This window comes from Siphateles boraxobius, unplaced genomic scaffold (genome assembly GCF_051911475.1).
Source record: "Siphateles boraxobius isolate OS27281-9 unplaced genomic scaffold, OSU_SipBor_1 26, whole genome shotgun sequence".
In the NCBI taxonomy this organism is placed as follows: domain Eukaryota; kingdom Metazoa; phylum Chordata; class Actinopteri; order Cypriniformes; family Leuciscidae; genus Siphateles; species Siphateles boraxobius.
In genome coordinates, this window is record NW_027508876.1 from 4,803,908 (window position 1) to 4,821,502 (window position 17,595).

Sequence of the window (17,595 nt, forward strand, 5' to 3'; positions counted from 1 at the left end):
CGCCGTTGAAGATGCAACAATTAGTGTTTGATTATTGCGTGAAGTATTGATTGTCGTATGTCGTTTGTGCTTCATTTTATGACATTTTTGGGCCAATTCCCAAAATATGTGGACTTTAAAAGATTACTTTTTTGTATATACACGTCTCCAACAATAAAAATAAATAAATTATGATTGACTAAACCAGGGTTTTATTCGGTCACTACAGTGTGTTCTTTTACTGTCTATGGTTCTGGCCAGCAGAGGGCGCCTCCTCTTCTTCCGTTCTTCTGCTCCGTTAAAGACCCGCAAAGAGGCCAACGGCTTTGCCTGACTCGTTTTGCAGAAATGTAACCGTAATTTACTTGTGTAAGATTTGTATTAGTATCACATTTATACAATGAATATCTGCTCTTGTACAATAATTAATAAATATGAACATTCTTTTTTTTTTTCAGTTGACTATTTTTTTAACACTTTTGGGCGGCTAAACCGGCTAAACAACCGCGTTTTAGGACCCAAATTTATGTGGCACATTTCAAATTTCAAAACAAACTCGTCGCGCTTGTCAACAGTGAGAATGGATGCGGTGGACTGAACGCAGGACTGTCTTATTCAAACTAAGTTTTTAACTTACAGTTCGAATGCACGTAGCGTTTTAAAGCTTTTGTGGTGATATGTGTTTGATTTTCCACACAGTAATCACCATAAAATTGTTTTTATGCGTCTCATGTGAATGAGGCCTCTGACTGCAAGACAAGTGGTCTAACGTTAGTTGGATTAACATTGATATTTGAAGCGACGGCAGAGATGGAGGCTCATGGATCTTCATCCGAAGGCTCAAGCAGCGCAGTGAAAGCTGCCTCCATCGAGGACTTTGTGCTGGTCAAACCCATCAGTCGAGGAGCCTTTGGGAAAGTTTACCTGGCCCGAAAGACATGCAACTCCAAGCTCTATGCAATCAAGGTATACAGATATTTCATTATTTGTGTTATTTATTATTCTATATAATATATTATATAATTCATAATTATAATGAGTATTTTATTATATTCGTTTAAGTAGGTATTTGTTTATCAAAATGAAAATATATTTTAAGTGGTCGCGAGACAATTATAAATGCGTAGAATATCTGAGCCAACAATGTCGAAGGCCTGTTTTAAGAAACGAGAAGGAAGAATATATATCATGAGGAGAAGAGGTGGATTTTATTTATTTTCCTTGCATGTCTAAGGGGAAAATGGGATCAGGTACGAGGTAAAAGCTTGGGTTTGAATGGTGATAATTTTGTCAGAAGAAATTAAGGAAGTTTTCACACTGGCTATTTAACCAAGAGATCCTGCAAGAGGGAGGGGAAGTTATTTTGATTCTAGATCATGAGGGCATATTACTTTAAAAAACTTTATTGATCTTTAACTAGATGCCATTAATATTTGCTATTATTTATGTAATCAATTGACAGGCGTAAATGGTGATATCTATTATAAGTTAACTTTATTTAATTTGTATTTAGAATTTTGAAATTGTTAGCATTGATTAACAAGATGCTGCTTTTGTCTGGCAGGTGGTGAAGAAAGCAGACATGGTGGATAAGAACATGACTGATCAGATGAAAGCTGAGAGAGATGCTCTGGCTCTCAGTAAAAGTCCTTTCATTGTGCACCTGTTTTACTCTCTTCAAACCTCAACTAAAGTATATCTGGTACGTATAAGGATGAATCTCATGAAAACGTGTAAAGGTTACATTTAAAAAAGAACTGAGGTAGAAAATGTTGAGTTGTAATAAAAATAATGTCAAAAATCTATTAAGTTCACCTCAGCATTTATTTCAGCATTAATGTGAAATTTGAAGTGGTTCAAGTATGTTTGATACTTTTATAGGTGATGGAGTATCTGATTGGAGGGGATGTGAAATCACTTCTTCATATTTATGGGTACTTTGACGAGGACATGTCTCTGAAATACATCTCTGAGGTCTCGCTCGCTCTCGATTACCTTCACAGACACCGCATTATTCACAGGTATTTCTGAAACTGAGGAATTGAGTCATTTAGTCTTTTGTTTGTCAAACTAACTGACTTTTTTGTCATTTGATTCAGGGACTTAAAACCCGACAACATGCTCATCTCGAATGAGGGTCACATTAAGCTCACAGACTTTGGCCTCTCCAAGGTTAAACTTGACAGGGGTATGTTTTTTTAATTTTTTTTAAACAACCAAAAAGCTAAAATACTTTATTGTGATATTAACAACTTTTTCCTTTCCCACTATCCAGAGCTAAACCTGATGGACATTTTAAACACACCTTCTTTAGTGAAACCTAAAAAAGATTATTTCAGAACACCTGGTCAAGTTCTGTCACTGATAAGCTCTCTTGGTCTCGTGAGTAGATTTGCAGATTCATTACATTTGTATTTTATATGGCTCAACAATAAGGTGTTTTTTTCCCCCTCACAGTTCTGTTGTTCATATGTTAATAGCTTTTCCACCTAGAAAATCCAGGTTTGAAGAAACCGGTACACTTACACGCTTCTGCGACTTGAGCTGCTTTTCCTAATGAGTACTTGTTACACTGTTTAGGTACTTTACCTGGTGTTGGACACGCCTTACTATTTGAAAAACCAAAAGGCCTACGCTAGCACACTGAAACAGATTTTTTGAACTTTTACCGTGTTTCGCCCCCTATACCCTCATTAACTATTCCCTAAAATACTCCACTAATATGGTCCACTGAAGGAGTGAATGAAAACGAGTGAGTGAATTCGGACACTGAGTGCTCTGGAAGGGCTGCCGCTTTTGCAGTTTGTTTTTGCTGTTTAATAATTAATTGAAAAATAGCAAACTGGCAGCTCCAGTAGTAATAAAAAGATTGATTCTGAACTCTGCTATGGAAACTAGCATGTATAAACCTTAATTTATTTGTTTACAAACCTGCACCATATGTGATTTACAAATATATATTTTTAATGCCTAACAATTACCTTATCTATATAATTTAATTTAGACCTACCTAACTCTCTCTCGTAGATTCTTCCGGCCCTCTCTCCTCAGTGATAATGATAGACTCTGGTGCAGTACGTCTTCAATACTCTTCAGATTGGCAGTAACAACTCACCTTTATTGTGCTTGATATAAAATAAATGGTGTTTTTAAAGTCCTTGAATCTGGTGTTAATGAAAGAGTGGGAACCCAGTCATTAGATTGAGTTCTGGAGGATCATGTGACACTAAAGTCTTGAGTAATGATGCTGAAAATTCAGCTTTCATCACAGGAATAAATTCAAATTTGAAATATATAGTAAAATTGAAAATGGTCATTTTAAATTGTAATTTTTTTATGTACTATTGATTTCTTTTTTTAAATGTACTATTGATTTTTCTTTTTTTTTTTTGTATGTACTGTTGATCAAATAAATACAGCCTTAGTGAGCATAAGAAACCCCAAACTTTATATGGTGCTGTAAGTAGTTTTAAAATCAATTAATGTTTGAATTGTCTGAACTAGTTGGTTTGAAGGAACTGTATGATCAGGAACTGTATTGAGGCGTGCTGTTCATGTGGAACGTGTGCTTGTTTAAAAACGGCTTGATGAAGTGCAACAGAACTGCGGGGTCTTGGTACATTTTTTCAAACTTCATGCTTTCTTAATACAGCGTTCACACCACAAGATATTGAAAATAGCAGTGAGATGCAACAACCATCTGCATATGTTACAAAAACTAGTGCAGACTGAATATAAAGAACGTGCAGCCCTTTGAAAGTAAATATCTATGATCTTCTATTACTCAAATATCACAGCAAAGTTTACAACACAAAAAAATCTTTGCAGGATATTAAAAAAAGCATAAACCGGATGAGAGTGACAACACTGCACTAGCCTTGTAGATAAAGTGACGATCCGTTATCTGGCCTTGGCCATCGATCATTCTTATTTATGAGCCTTGTTATATATATCTATATCTACTTGTCTACAACATGTTTGAAACGGCTTGTATAACACATTACATTTTTGACTTGAAATGGCAGAATACCCCGGTGACAGAGGGCAAGCGTCACAGCAGCACAGTGTTTGGCAGTCCCAGGTCCTGTGGGAAACTCAAGCAGAGGAATACTTCTCTGTGTTCACCTCGGCTGAAGAGACGGGCAGAGTACCTGAAATCCCCAGTCGGCACAATTCGAGCTTTAGGTACGTGTCAGAATAATGTTCATCCGGAGTGTGTCATTAGTGTTATTGAGAATGACATTTGTCATTTGTTTTTGCTGTAAACGAACAATGTAAAGCCTAACATGAGATATTCTCTAGGATCCAACAGTGTGTTCAGTCCTGGCCTGCTGGCTCGGAGTTTGACACCAAGGCTGATGAAATCAAGGAAGAGATTCGAGAGTGTTGGAAGCACCCACTCGTGCCAGTTACCATCCACTACTGATTCTGAAGACTGTGTCAGCCCAATGTGGGAAGATGAGCAGGTTTGTTTCAGCATTACTGTTGAAGGGCCTTTGGTTCATAGCACATTGATCAATACTATATTGTCTGTGTAAAATATTAAGTAACAAATTAAAAACTATTGTAAGGGGTATACAGTTAAAGACCAAGAACCAGATATGAAGAATGAAGACCCGGAGTCAGAATTATAAAAAATTAAAGAAAATATTTACTGAAGATAGTTTGCAGTTTCATCAGCAGAAGTCAGCTTCAATACTCGCACAGGAGTTCGTAGGTCGCCCCGCTTACAGTTACAAAGATCACAGCAGTTATACGATTTCCAAGGTCTAAGCTACGTCATTGCTTACAGGATGAATGATTCTCATTGGCTATGAAATAGATAAACACAGTAATTTTCCACACATATACAGATAGACTGAAGCATATCTCCATCGATTATGCAGCTGAAGTTAGGCACGTCATGACCTTCCAGGTCGCAGATTTGGGTTGCTGGGCGCCAGCATGTCCAGAACAACAACTCAGTCAATCTCCAATAATGCCATTGGTTCCTTAACCTGTAACCAAGAAGACTAACACACACACACCGACACACAGCTTTTCCAAGGTTGGATTTGGCCAGGCTCTCACTATAAACAGGAGAGTCCTCTCAAAACATCAAGATAATGCGTTCTTTCTCTCAAGGATAGCTAAACTTTAGTCCTAACTGGAAAGAAAGGCTTTAACAAAGAAGTGGCCCCTTAAACTATTGGCTTCAATGACCCTTATATGTTTTAACACATTGAAGACCTTTCTCAAACACAAAACAAGTCCCTATTTCATTTCTGGAAGCTGGGTTAAATAAGCAAGCACTGCATTCAGATATCAAATACAGACATTAAAGAATACATGAAAAGAACATTTCAGTAATCACACTGGTAACTTATATAAATAAAGTAAAATCTCCAGAGAAGTCATTCAACTCATTTGATATTTAGAAGGAAAAATATTGATTAATGCCTTAATTATAATCAATCATTACATATACATTGAAGCAGCAGTGGATTCCAATCCACCCCCTTCACTATAATCTTATATTTGTGTTTTTTGGTAGTTACACATTTATTTGGCTTTTATAATTTCATTCATTATAATTTGATAGATAAATATTTTTGAAAGAAGAGTGTCAGTGTATATTACCAAGACTGCATTTATTTAATCAACGTACAGTAATAACAGATATTAAATATTGGTAGCACTTTTATTTTACAGTCCTTTTCTGCATGTACATACTATGCACTTATTATAGCAATTACAATAACTGGGTTATAACTAGGTACTAACCCTAAACCTAAAACCTTAACCCATGCAGTTACCTTATATTACCAGTACTTTCTTGGTTAAGTACACGTACTGTAAGATAAATTGTAACCGAAATATTAATATTGAAATAATTTAAAATAACAGTTTACTGTTGAAAATATTTTAAAGTATCATTTATTCCTGTGATTGCAAAGCTGAATTTTCAGCAGTCATTAGTTCAGTGTCACATGATCTGTCAGAAAACATTCTAATATGCTAATTTGGTGCTCACAAAACATTTTTTATTCATATTTTTATTATTATGTTGAAAACAACGATAACAATTTTTCAGAATTCTTTGATGAAAAGAAAGTTAAAAATAACAGCCTTATTTAAAAGTAAAATTATAAATGTCTTCACTGACACAGTTTGTTTTTGCCTTGTTAAATAAAATTATTAATTTATTTAAAAAACATACTGACCCTAAACTTTTAAACAGTAGTGTATATGATAATAAAAACTTCTCTCTTGCAATTCTAGAATTTACTTGATGGCGAGAACCTTCCTCAGGGAAACGGAAGAGAAAGGGGCGATAGAATGTCAAAAAACATTTCCTTGACACCTGTGGAGAGGAGGAGCATGTTTCCAGCACGAGCTCAGGATCACAGCAATGTTTTGACTCCGCTCAATAACCAACTGGACAATAGCAGAAATATTAAACCAGATTTTTCTGCAAAAAGGCTCCAGTTCAGTGCAACCAAGCACAGTGCCACACCACTGGGTAAGGCTGTTCCCCATCAGTCATTTGGGAACAGTTTTATGAAGCAGGAGCCGCCAATAGAGCCCAAAGTCTCAGTAAAGCGAGCGTTTGAAGAAGTAGAGAAAAGCCCAGAGCAAGCTGAGATCCTCTGCAAGAAAAATAGTGCAGTGTACAAAAGGTCCTTCGATATTCCTGAGGGTAACTCAACGGCCAACACAGGCTTGACAGGAATTTTCTCAATTGTGGGGCTTGATGATGTTAAAACTGCACCGATATGTCAACAGTACAGTGAGAGAATGGGCCCAAAGCAATCTAGTCCTATAGCTGTGGCCAAAAATCTATTCTCTGATCTCGAAGATCAAGGCGAGGGGATGGCTTTGCTTAAAGCAGAGACCAGCTTGAGCTCCCCAACCTCACCTGGCGATTCCCGAAGTTTCAGAAGAAGCCTTAGTTTAGACTCTGACGGCTCGGCCCATGAGATGTCACTGGTTGCTAACACGCCACAAAAATCAACAGACTTCAAACATGAGGCTTTGCCGGCCTCTTTCGAGGAGCAGGATGAAAACGAGATATCCGTAGTCACACCGGCAGCTCGGCCCACAATAGCTACACCAAAGCATAGCAGCTCAAAGCAACATAGGGGTGAATCTAAGGGTTCTCTTCTTGACCATCCTCATGGGCTATCTGACAGTATGACCAAATCACCTGGCTTCCTCAAACCCAAGAACGTGGTTGCGTTCAGGAGCTACTGCAGCTCCATAAACCGTTCTTGTACGTCGCATCTCAGCCTAGCCTCTTTGGATGCCATGGAGATGTCTGCGTCAACCTCCTTCCACAATGACCAGTCTGCAGTGACTCCAGTTCAGAAGAAAAGGCCCAGTCTGAGCAGCTCACTTTACCAGGTGAGGAGCCTTTTGGAGTTTTTTTGGAACTCAAATAAAACTGAGGAAAAGGATTTGAGTTGGAATTAAAATATTTTAAAATGAAATGGTCATATTTTCTTTTTCTTTTCTAGACTCCACAGCAGATGATTGTGTCTCAAACTCCCTACAGAACACCAAAAAGTGTCCGTAGAGGTCCAGAACGTGTAGAAGGGGCTCCTATTTTGGGAACTCCTGACTACTTGGCACCAGAACTTTTATTAGGCAAACCTCATGGTAAGAGTTTGAGTGATCAGTATGTAAAATACATGCTTATCTTGTGCTGATATGTGGTTAAAATATTAGTTGGTAAAGGGAATTGTCAACCATTATGGATTTTGCAATGGCTGAGAGCAGAGATGGGGGACTCGAGTCACATGACTTGACTCGAGTCGCAAATTTAAGGACTTGAGACTTGATTGAATAAATTAAGAAAATGACTCGACTTGACTTTGACTTGAGATCCAATGACTTGAGACTTGACTTGACTTGAACTGTATGACTCGAGAATGACTTGATATACATTTATCATCGCAACATCAATTGATGAACAAAATGAAAGCAACGGAACCATTGACACCAGTCATCAGATTCTGTGCGATGGCGTGACACCGCACAAGCCCAGAAAAAACATACATCGCGGTGAGCTAGCGAAATACAAAAACATCTCCCAGCATCGTTTCTTTTTGGATATAAACACTAGAAATTGACTATATTCATACAAGAAGATTTGCTGTACGCATAATAACTGTCAAGGGATATCGGACGACCATCACAACCTCGAACAGTCGAACTTCATTCACCACGTCTAAAAGTAAGCTATGGCTTGTTTAACCTGTTTGTTATAGTTAATTTGACTATCTTTAAATCGAGAATATTGGTCAAAACAGCATGCCTCTTTATACACAATTATGTTTTCAAATGTAGCTTAATGTTGTCAATATTCAAATGATAATTAATGATGTCATATGTTTTGTATAACATTTGCCACATTTCTTTTTAAATCATGCTTTAAAGCCAAATATGTCGTTCTTTCCAATGACAAAAAAACAACATAGAAAACTGTTAATGTGTTGTCATGTTTTATGTTTCTGTTAAAGCAGGGTTAGATGTTATCAGGGGTTACATCTATTAGATGTTATCAAAATGCCAGCAGAATTAATATTGCACCCAAAATTCAAAATGTGGTGAAAAAAATGCCCTAGTATGAGTTATTTTCATAATTATAACATATGATATTAAAAAAAATATTTCCAGAATATTGACACGATTGCAAATGTGATAATGATTTTATAAAACAGTTCAGTAAACAAAGAGTGAATATTTTGATGTGACATTTAGACATAGCCTAATATTCCAAATATTTTCTGTTTTTGCTCGATTTCTCCAATGCCAATAGTTCCAAACAAGCCACAGAAAGAGTTATGCGTATTTGTGATTCAGTGACCTAGTTGCTTAGTTCCAGAACGAATCTACCGTTTTGAACATAAGTTAAATGAATGCTTCTATGACTCGTACATTAATACGGTAATTTGGTGCCACCTATTGGCGGTTTTAACTTCATAATTAAAAATATATAACTTGTATTAAGGGGATGCCAGTTTGAAGAATGCCTTTGGCACATAGGAATTATACTTGAATTGTGAATTGTTTAATACCTTTTAATGGTCTTCTGCAATGTTTGAGGCATATTTATTTTTTCATGCTTTAATGTTGGCCTAATTTCAGTTACATTTAGATTTTTATTGTAGTAACCACTCAGCTATATGTGGAAATGCATTTATTAAAAAAAAAATAAAGTTGCAAATAAAACCATAGTCCACAACTTCTGTAGTTTTAACTTATTTTAATATATAAATTCAGTGAAATCGTCAAACGTTTGTATGACTTGCCAGTGACTTGTGACCCAAGCTACGACTTGACTTGCTTGACATAAGGCAGTGACTTGACTTGACTTGACTTGCCTTTATAAAAAATTTACTTGGACTTGCTTGAGACTCGAAGGTTAAGACTTGAGACTTGCTTGTGACTTGCACATGTGTGACTTACTCCCACCTCTGGCTGAGAGAGCAGGGTGTCCCAACAGCTCATATAATACTGAAATATGATATTATACAAAATGTGTAATGCATGTCTTTAAATTAAGCATTGAATATGAGTGCACTTACTCTGTACACGTAGTTATATAAAAAATAATATATATATATGTGTATATATGTGTATATATATATATATATATATATATATATGTAACTAATTTCTATAGTTCCATCTGTAATTAACACTGTTGAACCTTCCCTTACTCCTTCACCCAACCTTAAACCTAACAATATCGCCAAACATGTCCCTAACCTTACCCGTATCCCACCTCAATTGCAGCATAAGGGCTTTGCAATACAACATTACAATTGTACAATTCATTTTTGTTACACCTATACGTATACAAATAAAGTGGTAATGAATCTTTTACTTTGCTTCATTAACAGATGTTATGTTTTAGTTTCAGGGTCTGTACGTTATGGTAAGTATGATAAAAAGTATTCGTTGAGATTCTAAGCCATGGAGATGTTGGTGCATGTGTGGGCAGCTTACCTTTACCGCATTAGATAAGGACATGGCTGACTAATTCCATTATGGGTCGCAGCTTTTGTGATTGGCGGCTCCTGATTCATCAACCCTTAATGCTTCAGTAATGATGAATGTCTCAACTCTGTTGGGATGTTATGACGGTGCTTGGGAATTCTGGGGCATTATACTGAAAAAGCAATTTTGATGTTAAAATATTTTCTTGCATTTTAGTTTATTGTGCAGTCAAATAAAAGTAATTTGTGGCTTGACTTCCTGAAATGTGTGAACGCTAACTTTGTGGTGCTTTCGAAACATTGCACTGTTCGAGCGGACCTTGCCAACTTGCGTCTCAAACGAGGGTGCGAGTCCGCCTGTATGGCTGAGCAATGGAAGTCTTTGGGATGGTTTGGGAAAGTTTTGATGCAACAAATTAGTGTATGCGAACAGCCAAACGTATAGCCTTTCAAAGGTGTTTATGAGCATTGGGCATATGGGCTTGACATTACCCTTTTGCTCACCAGCTACTGTGGCAAGTGGTTTTCCAAAGTTACTGGCCACTTAGCATTTTCACTGGCCACAACTGCCATATATGTTATTTTAATATTATCTCATAATTTGGCATCAGGTATAGGCTGCTGTCACTTTAAGACCTGACGCGCGGATCCATTATACTATTACACATGATTTTTCTTTCTCAACTGTTTACATTCACTGACATTATTTTGTGTGTATTTGACTGTTTAAGCACAATATGCAGCGAAAAAGAACTCATCAACATTTAGTACTGAGAGGCGGCTTTATGTGCGCACACGTTGGGCGTAAGCACAAAATCTGCGGGAATTAATAAAATCATGCTCAATACACGCAATCCCACTCCAAAATTCAAGCCCTGTAACACCAACAGTATTCATCCAGAACAAGAAAAAAATGCAAGGCAGGACTTGTTTTTGTCAATTGGGAATTGATTGGATTGTTTGTTTTGTTATTGCTGTGATCTCTCATGTCATCAGAGAAGAGCTGAGATGTTGCTTCAAGAGGGAGGGAAATTTATTTTGATTAACGATTATGAGTGCATGAGCAAGCTGAGTCTACAGAGTATGAACAATTATAAAAAATCTACCTACTTGTGTACAATGATGATGACAAAATTGGTTGTGCCTGGGCACAATTCTTGGAATGATGAGTGTTATCGTACTTCTGCGGCGGGGCATATTTGGCGTGTCTGCGTGAGAGCGCCCTCTGGCTTTCAGATGGAACAGTATTTTCTACCGATCAGCCCCACTGCACTGACAAGCTGTGCATAAATTAATCGCTGCCTTTGCCAAATCGCGTGCGGTTTCATTTCGATTAATCGTGCACCCCTAGGTTGCGCACTGTACGAAAACCCTAATGTATACATAAAAACTGATGTATACTTTAGATATACTTTTTAAACCCAAAGTATATTTTAGTTTTTGCATGTATGTGAGGGTATGCATACATGTGTATCGCAAATTTCGAGAAAAAGCTCAGCATTTGGACAAAGATTAAACTTTTTTTTAGCATGTGGACCTCCTGTGTTCGTGAATACTATAGAATGAGGTATGCTTTAAAAAGCTTTGCATTCGGCTGTACAAATATGCTACGTTAAATCTCAAGCATAATTTAGGTTTATCAATTTGAACAAACTGCGGCATTCAATTAGTCCCGCACGGTTTGTCCCGTAGTCATAAAAGACAGACAGCGGTTATTTGCATAAGTCTAAATGGCAACCAAAAGTATTTTCTTTTCACTAAGTGCAAAATGCGTCGAACTCTGGTCAGTCGCATCAAAAGCTAACACCACACACTTTACTCTTACTATTTCTCCATTATTTTTCTAAACAAACTGACAGTTTTCACAATAAAACAGGTTGAGCAAAACTGTAGACTTGCATTAAAGAAGGGACCCAGTCAAATCTACAGACTTTAGGTGGTGGACACTTTTGATTCCCTTTTTGAGCACCCAGATCACCCTAGCAACTGCATAGCAACACTCTGGCAACCACTCAGTTCATTCTGGGCAGTTGTTTTCTTAAAATAGTAATTTTCACAATTCTATTCCGTGCTGCTACTGGCACAGAAACTTCACCTTTTAGGCTTTAAGTTTATCAGTGTTGAAGGTATATATTTTTTGACTGATTTCTTTGTATTGTAACATTAGCTATCTTGATTTTCGAGTTCATGTCAAGCTGGTTTTGTGTTCTGCTTCTCCCTCCCCCCCCTAAAAATCAACTTAAGCCCGCTGCTGTCACCTCTTTATAACAGTCGTCACATTTCTAACACATTTGAGCCATGTTGCATGTTTGCACTAATAAAACTGTGTGCCTAAGATGGTTTTGTTGTTCTCCAACAGATTTCATGGTGGATTGGTGGGCGTTAGGTGTCTGTCTGTTTGAGTTTCTCACAGGAGTCCCGCCCTTCAACGATGAGACTCCACAGCTGGTGTTCCAGAACATTCTCAACAGAGGTAATAGTGTCAATGAGAAACAACAAATGGATCTCCTGTTTTTTTTCTTCCCTCAGCACCATGAAAAGAAAGTTGTGTTGACTGTTTCTGATCTTTGTTCTTCATCTAATGATGTGTTCAGATATACCGTGGCCAGATGGAGACGAGGAGTTAACCCAGAATTCAAGAAATGCCATTGAGATTCTTCTCACCATGGATGCAAACAAGCGAGCTGGCTTTAAAGGTGAATCAGATTATATATCAAATTAATATTTTTAACAACTCAGAAGATAGTATTCAAACTTTTATAATAAAATAAATCACCATTTTATAAAAATCACCTGTCAAGTTTATTATGTATTACTTCAGCATAAAAGAGTCAAATTGGAAGACTACAGTGAGGAACTGTAGTAAGCACAAAGGCACAACATGTACGATTTGTGCATTAAAATATCTGAAAACCACTAGCACGGTGTTATGTATTTTGTTCACTTGTGTACTTATATTTTCCCAAATGTTTCCAATAATGTTTAAATCCAGTGAAATTAGCAATTGTATCCAGTGTAACATCCCTCATTGCATCACCTGTCAATGGTTTTTATTTCCTCTTTATCCTCGGTTTCTACATTTACTGCTGTAGAAACCATGGGAAGACAGTGAGACTCAGAATCTTTCTGAGTATCAGTGGCTACATTTACAATAGGGCTGCAACAACTAATCGATAAAATCGATTATAATCGATTATGAAAATCGTTGTCAACGAATGTCATTATCGATTAGTTGGTCTGCTTACGTCACGGGGAGCGTTTACTGGTACGCACACACACGCAAGGTCTCTCTCCCTCAGGCGCTCTGCCGAGCGCGCGCGCTACACGGTTTGGAGCAGTCTCTTCTGTCTCGCATATGCGCGCTCTTGCTTGCGCGCTCTAGATTTCGGGAGTTTGAACTAATTCGCGGGCATCAGGGAGCCGCAATTAATATGCGGGAGACTCCCGGGACTTCCGGGATCTTGGGATGTCTGTATTTTGTCTCGAGCATCAGGTTGCGCAATCAGTTCGCTCGCAACGTAAGTGATGGATTAAAATAGCGCTACCGCAGAAATAGGTTAAATTAAAACGGTCTTTACAAAGCGAAGCACTAAATATAAAGGCAGTTAATAACAGCAGCAGTAAAATATTGTTTTTTAGTCACTGTACTCAGTGGTTTTCAGCGAATGCTTGTGCACTAATGCATAATTTCTCCTGTCCTTTACTCAAGCCTGTTAGCTTGCTGGGTAACGTTACCTCCATTCCGTTCTCTTTTTATAGCATTTGTCTACTAAGTTTTAATTGTTTTTCAAACGCGATCTACTGCGGCTCTACGTTCACACAATTGTTTTCAGTCTTTCTATATTTATTTAATCAATTTATCCTTATATTATTCTTTTATATATTATATATAATATATATTATATTCTTTATCCTTATATTCCTTATATATAATTAATTTTAAATAAAAATTAAATGAATTATATATTTTAGATGTTTTTAGTTTGTTTTTAGTTCAGATAAAAACATAATATGTTGGATATCATTTTTTTAACAATAATCATGTTTGTCAACTTGCCATCAGCAATTATCATTAAAAACAATGCAAATATTGATATTAGTAAAACTCAATGTGTGGCTTTTGCACTTTTTAAAGTACACTTTTACACATAAATACCCTGATTTACGGTTTTATTTAGTTATAATAATAAAAAAATCTAATTTAATTTCTATCCGATTAATCGATTAATCGAAAAAATAATCGTCCGATTAATCGATTATCAAAATAATCGTTAGTTGCAGCGCTAATTTACAAGCAAACAAATAATCCATTTGTAATCAGATTGACGGCTCAATTGGACTAAAAACCCTTCATGTAAACACCTTAATCGATTGGATTGAGCTCAATCCCAATTAAATTTTGATCAGATCGAATGGGATGGTTTATTCCTTTTATAATCCGATTGAGAGAACACGTAAACACTTGATCGGATTGAAAACCGAAACTGAAAGGACTGCGCATTTGAAATGGCGTGATGACGCACGGAACAAGCTTTTTTTTTTTTCTGTTGAATAAAGTGTCATCTAAATGAGTGTCCCGTAATTAGAAAATTCTCATTTCACTCAGCGTCAGTGAAGTGGAGTCCCACCAGTCCTTGTTTTGGATTCTCATCCACAGACGACTGGTTTTGGGCATTTTTACTGTGTGATAAATATTAGCAGCACGGCATAACAGTTCATATGCACATGTCTCCAAATTATGACCATGATAAATATTAATTCCGCTGTTTAAAACAAATAAAGAACAAATGTAGGAAATGCTTATGTTAACAGCAGGAAACTGTATATTTGTGCAGTGTGCGCATGTCAAAAAATCTATTCCGATTTGAAGCTTGTTACATATAAATGCGCACATCAACCCGATCACTTGTTTAGCGTTCATGTAAAAACTGCATTCAGATTCATCAATCAGAATGAATTCAGTTCGATTGGAACAAAAGTTTAAATGTAGCCAGTGTGGCATTTCCTAACGCTGTTTAACAAGTCTGGTGAACAAGTCTTTTGCAGTGTAATTAAATACAGTATGTGTTCTGCATGTCTATGGCAGTGTAATTAAATACAGTATGTGTTCTGCATGTCTATGGCAGTGTAATTAAATACAGTATGTGTTCTACATAAGCACGTCAGTCTTTTTGCATATGCTGTTGGGTACGTTCAAATGTACTTTTAGTATGATTGTTTTGAACTTGTAAAACTGCACTGCGTTACCCCACTATTTGAATTGACGAATAAAGTAACATGTATGAGTAGTAATTTAGCATTTAACATTACATTACTTGTGGCTAATTCATTAGAATTAAATGAAATCATGTGATCAATTGTAACAGCATAAAAAATGTCCATCAAAACCAACAAACGTCAAACGATGTTCACTAACCACTGAAGTTTTTAATTGGATTGGCGTTAATTCTGTTTAGCATGCATTGTGAAGTATTTCACTCAGTTCGCTGATCCTTCCGATCCAGTTTCAGCGAGTAAAGAATATATTTATGTGCGTTATGTATTATGCATGCTATCTTCTCTGACATGTTGAAGCCGCTCAGGCCGCCATTTTCTCCTTCTCGGAAAGCAATAACGTACTCAAAACATCTGGTAGTGTGGGTTTTCCAGGTAATGCTTGCACTTTCTGGACCCTTTGCTTCCCGTAAATACTACTGTGTAGCTATTTTGCACGTTATTTTTTGAGACATCGATGTCTTGATATTCAAACGTGGATTGTAAGGTTGTAATTATTTCTTAGCTGACAAGTATTCAGTGAAGTGAATGTCTATGGGTGTGCACTCTGTAAAGTCTCCTCCAGCACATTCCAAAGACTTTCAGGTCTGGACTCAGAGGTTCCAATAATTCTTCATGCTCACTCCCAACAATTTTTTCTCAACTTGCGTCTGATGAATCTTGACATTGTCGTCCTGGAATTTGGCCATGATGTGTGTTCCTAGATGGCTGTTTAAAAAATGAAAAGCTACACACTCCATCAATTAGGGTTAGAAGAACTGTTGCCAATTTCTTTTTATTGAATTATTTTGAACTAGCATCTAAAACTTGTTAATCTTACTAACAAGAATTGTTAATGACAAACATTCTTAAAACGGCCTTAATCTCAACACTGACATGTTTTCATGTATGTTGTGTCTTTCTGTAGAACTGAAGTATCATGCATTCTTTGAGGGTGTGGACTGGGAAAACCTTCATCATAAGAGTATGCCCTTCATCCCTCAGCCTGATGATGAGACTGACACCTCGTACTTTCAGGCGAGAAACACAGCCCAACATCTCAATGTATCGGGCTTCAGTCTGTAAACACACACACACACACTCAGTCTGTAGCGCAATGGGCTCACGCAGTATGTTCAGGTGTTGTAGAAGCTCTAATGAATACAGATCCCACAGTCCTCTTGTATGTCCTTCTTCCTTCTGTCTCAGTTATTCATGTCAAATGTTTTTATGTTCTGCAGAATGAATTAATGTTGGAAAGCATTCTGAAATGCAGTGAGCACATAAATGCTGCAAAGCTTGTGGCGTAAAATCTTAAGTTATCTTTGTTTTGGGGAAAAAAAGTAATATATTCCAACACTACTATTTACTGTCTCATTAGGGCACATTTGAATGGAAGACTGCTGTTTTTAACTTGTTTTCTTGGAAACTACTTGTCTAATTTTAACATGCTAAATGTTTTAACTAGTCTACAGCAAGTATGACTTTGAACATCGTTGCTGCTTAAAAAACATCAGTTTTATTCATTTGTAATTGTTTAAATATTCACAACACCTTAAAATGTTTGTGGAGTATAACTTGTCACTTGCCTATTTTTAAGATGAATAAAATACAACAGTTATATTAATAGATGAGCATTATTTCTGATTTTCACTTGAAACCTAAAGCCTGTGCTGTTTGTCAGATAGAAATAAATAAATAAATGCACTACCTGGTGGCCGCTTCTCACAGAAATATGCATATAATATAGACCAGGGCCCGTATTCATAAAGAATCTTAATGCAAAGAGTAGCTCTTAGTGACAAAATTCTAAGAAAATTCTTAGAAATGTTGGGGTTTACTCTTAAAATTAAAGAAAAAATCCTAATAAAGAAAAAAGTAAAAGAGGTCTTAAGGTCAAAATTGTTAGGAGCACGGATGAGGACTTTTAAGAGGCTTAAGACTTTCTTTAGCATAGGAGAAAATGGCAGAAAGATGAAGAGGGAGAAGAAATGTGTTGCAGACAATAGATGACAGTGAGTTAATAAGACACTATAGATTAGATCGTGCAGGGAACATGTTTGTGACCGATTTTATTAGAGACACAATAACATCTCCGACACAGCGCAGGAATGGCGTAGTGCCAGAAATTAAATCACAACTGTACATTAAGATATTTGGCAGCTGGTAAAATGCATCAATGCAGCAGTGAATGTATGGTTCTGTCACAAACTTCTGTAAGCAGTGATCACAAACAATTACGCATGTAATTTCAAAGTGAAGGCTTAGAATAGACCCTATACTTAAAATCAATCTTTTTTTTCCCCTTCTTGGACAACCAACCAATCACAATCTTCAAAAGATTGTGTCATACATAGCAATCTCCTCACTAAGATAAAAG

At 36.8% G+C, this 17,595-nt stretch overlaps 1 protein-coding gene across 1 annotated transcript; it reads left to right on the forward strand.

The window, feature by feature from the left end:
* Nucleotides 1-307: 307 nt before the first annotated feature.
* Nucleotides 308-16,842, forward strand: mastl (microtubule associated serine/threonine kinase-like). Its single transcript, XM_077244169.1, has 12 exons — nucleotides 308-945; nucleotides 1,544-1,681; nucleotides 1,861-2,000; nucleotides 2,079-2,167; nucleotides 2,255-2,361; nucleotides 4,005-4,164; nucleotides 4,282-4,445; nucleotides 6,241-7,362; nucleotides 7,476-7,617; nucleotides 12,322-12,435; nucleotides 12,557-12,658; nucleotides 16,144-16,842. The coding sequence occupies exons 1-12, from the start codon at nucleotides 790-792 to the stop codon at nucleotides 16,299-16,301; spliced, it is 2,592 nt and encodes an 863-aa protein (XP_077100284.1). The 5' UTR covers nucleotides 308-789; the 3' UTR covers nucleotides 16,302-16,842.
* The last annotated feature ends 753 nt before the right edge of the window (nucleotides 16,843-17,595 follow it).

Excerpts from the sequence above, each read along its gene's own strand:
- mastl (XM_077244169.1), top strand. The coding sequence starts at position 790 with ATGGAGGCTCATGGATCTTCATCCGAAGGCTCAAGCAGCGCAGTGAAA. Across the intron at positions 2,168-2,254 it reads CAAGGTTAAACTTGACAGGG|AGCTAAACCTGATGGACATT; the intron begins GTATGTTTTTTT and ends CCCACTATCCAG. Across the intron at positions 7,618-12,321 it reads TTTATTAGGCAAACCTCATG|ATTTCATGGTGGATTGGTGG; the intron begins GTAAGAGTTTGA and ends GTTCTCCAACAG.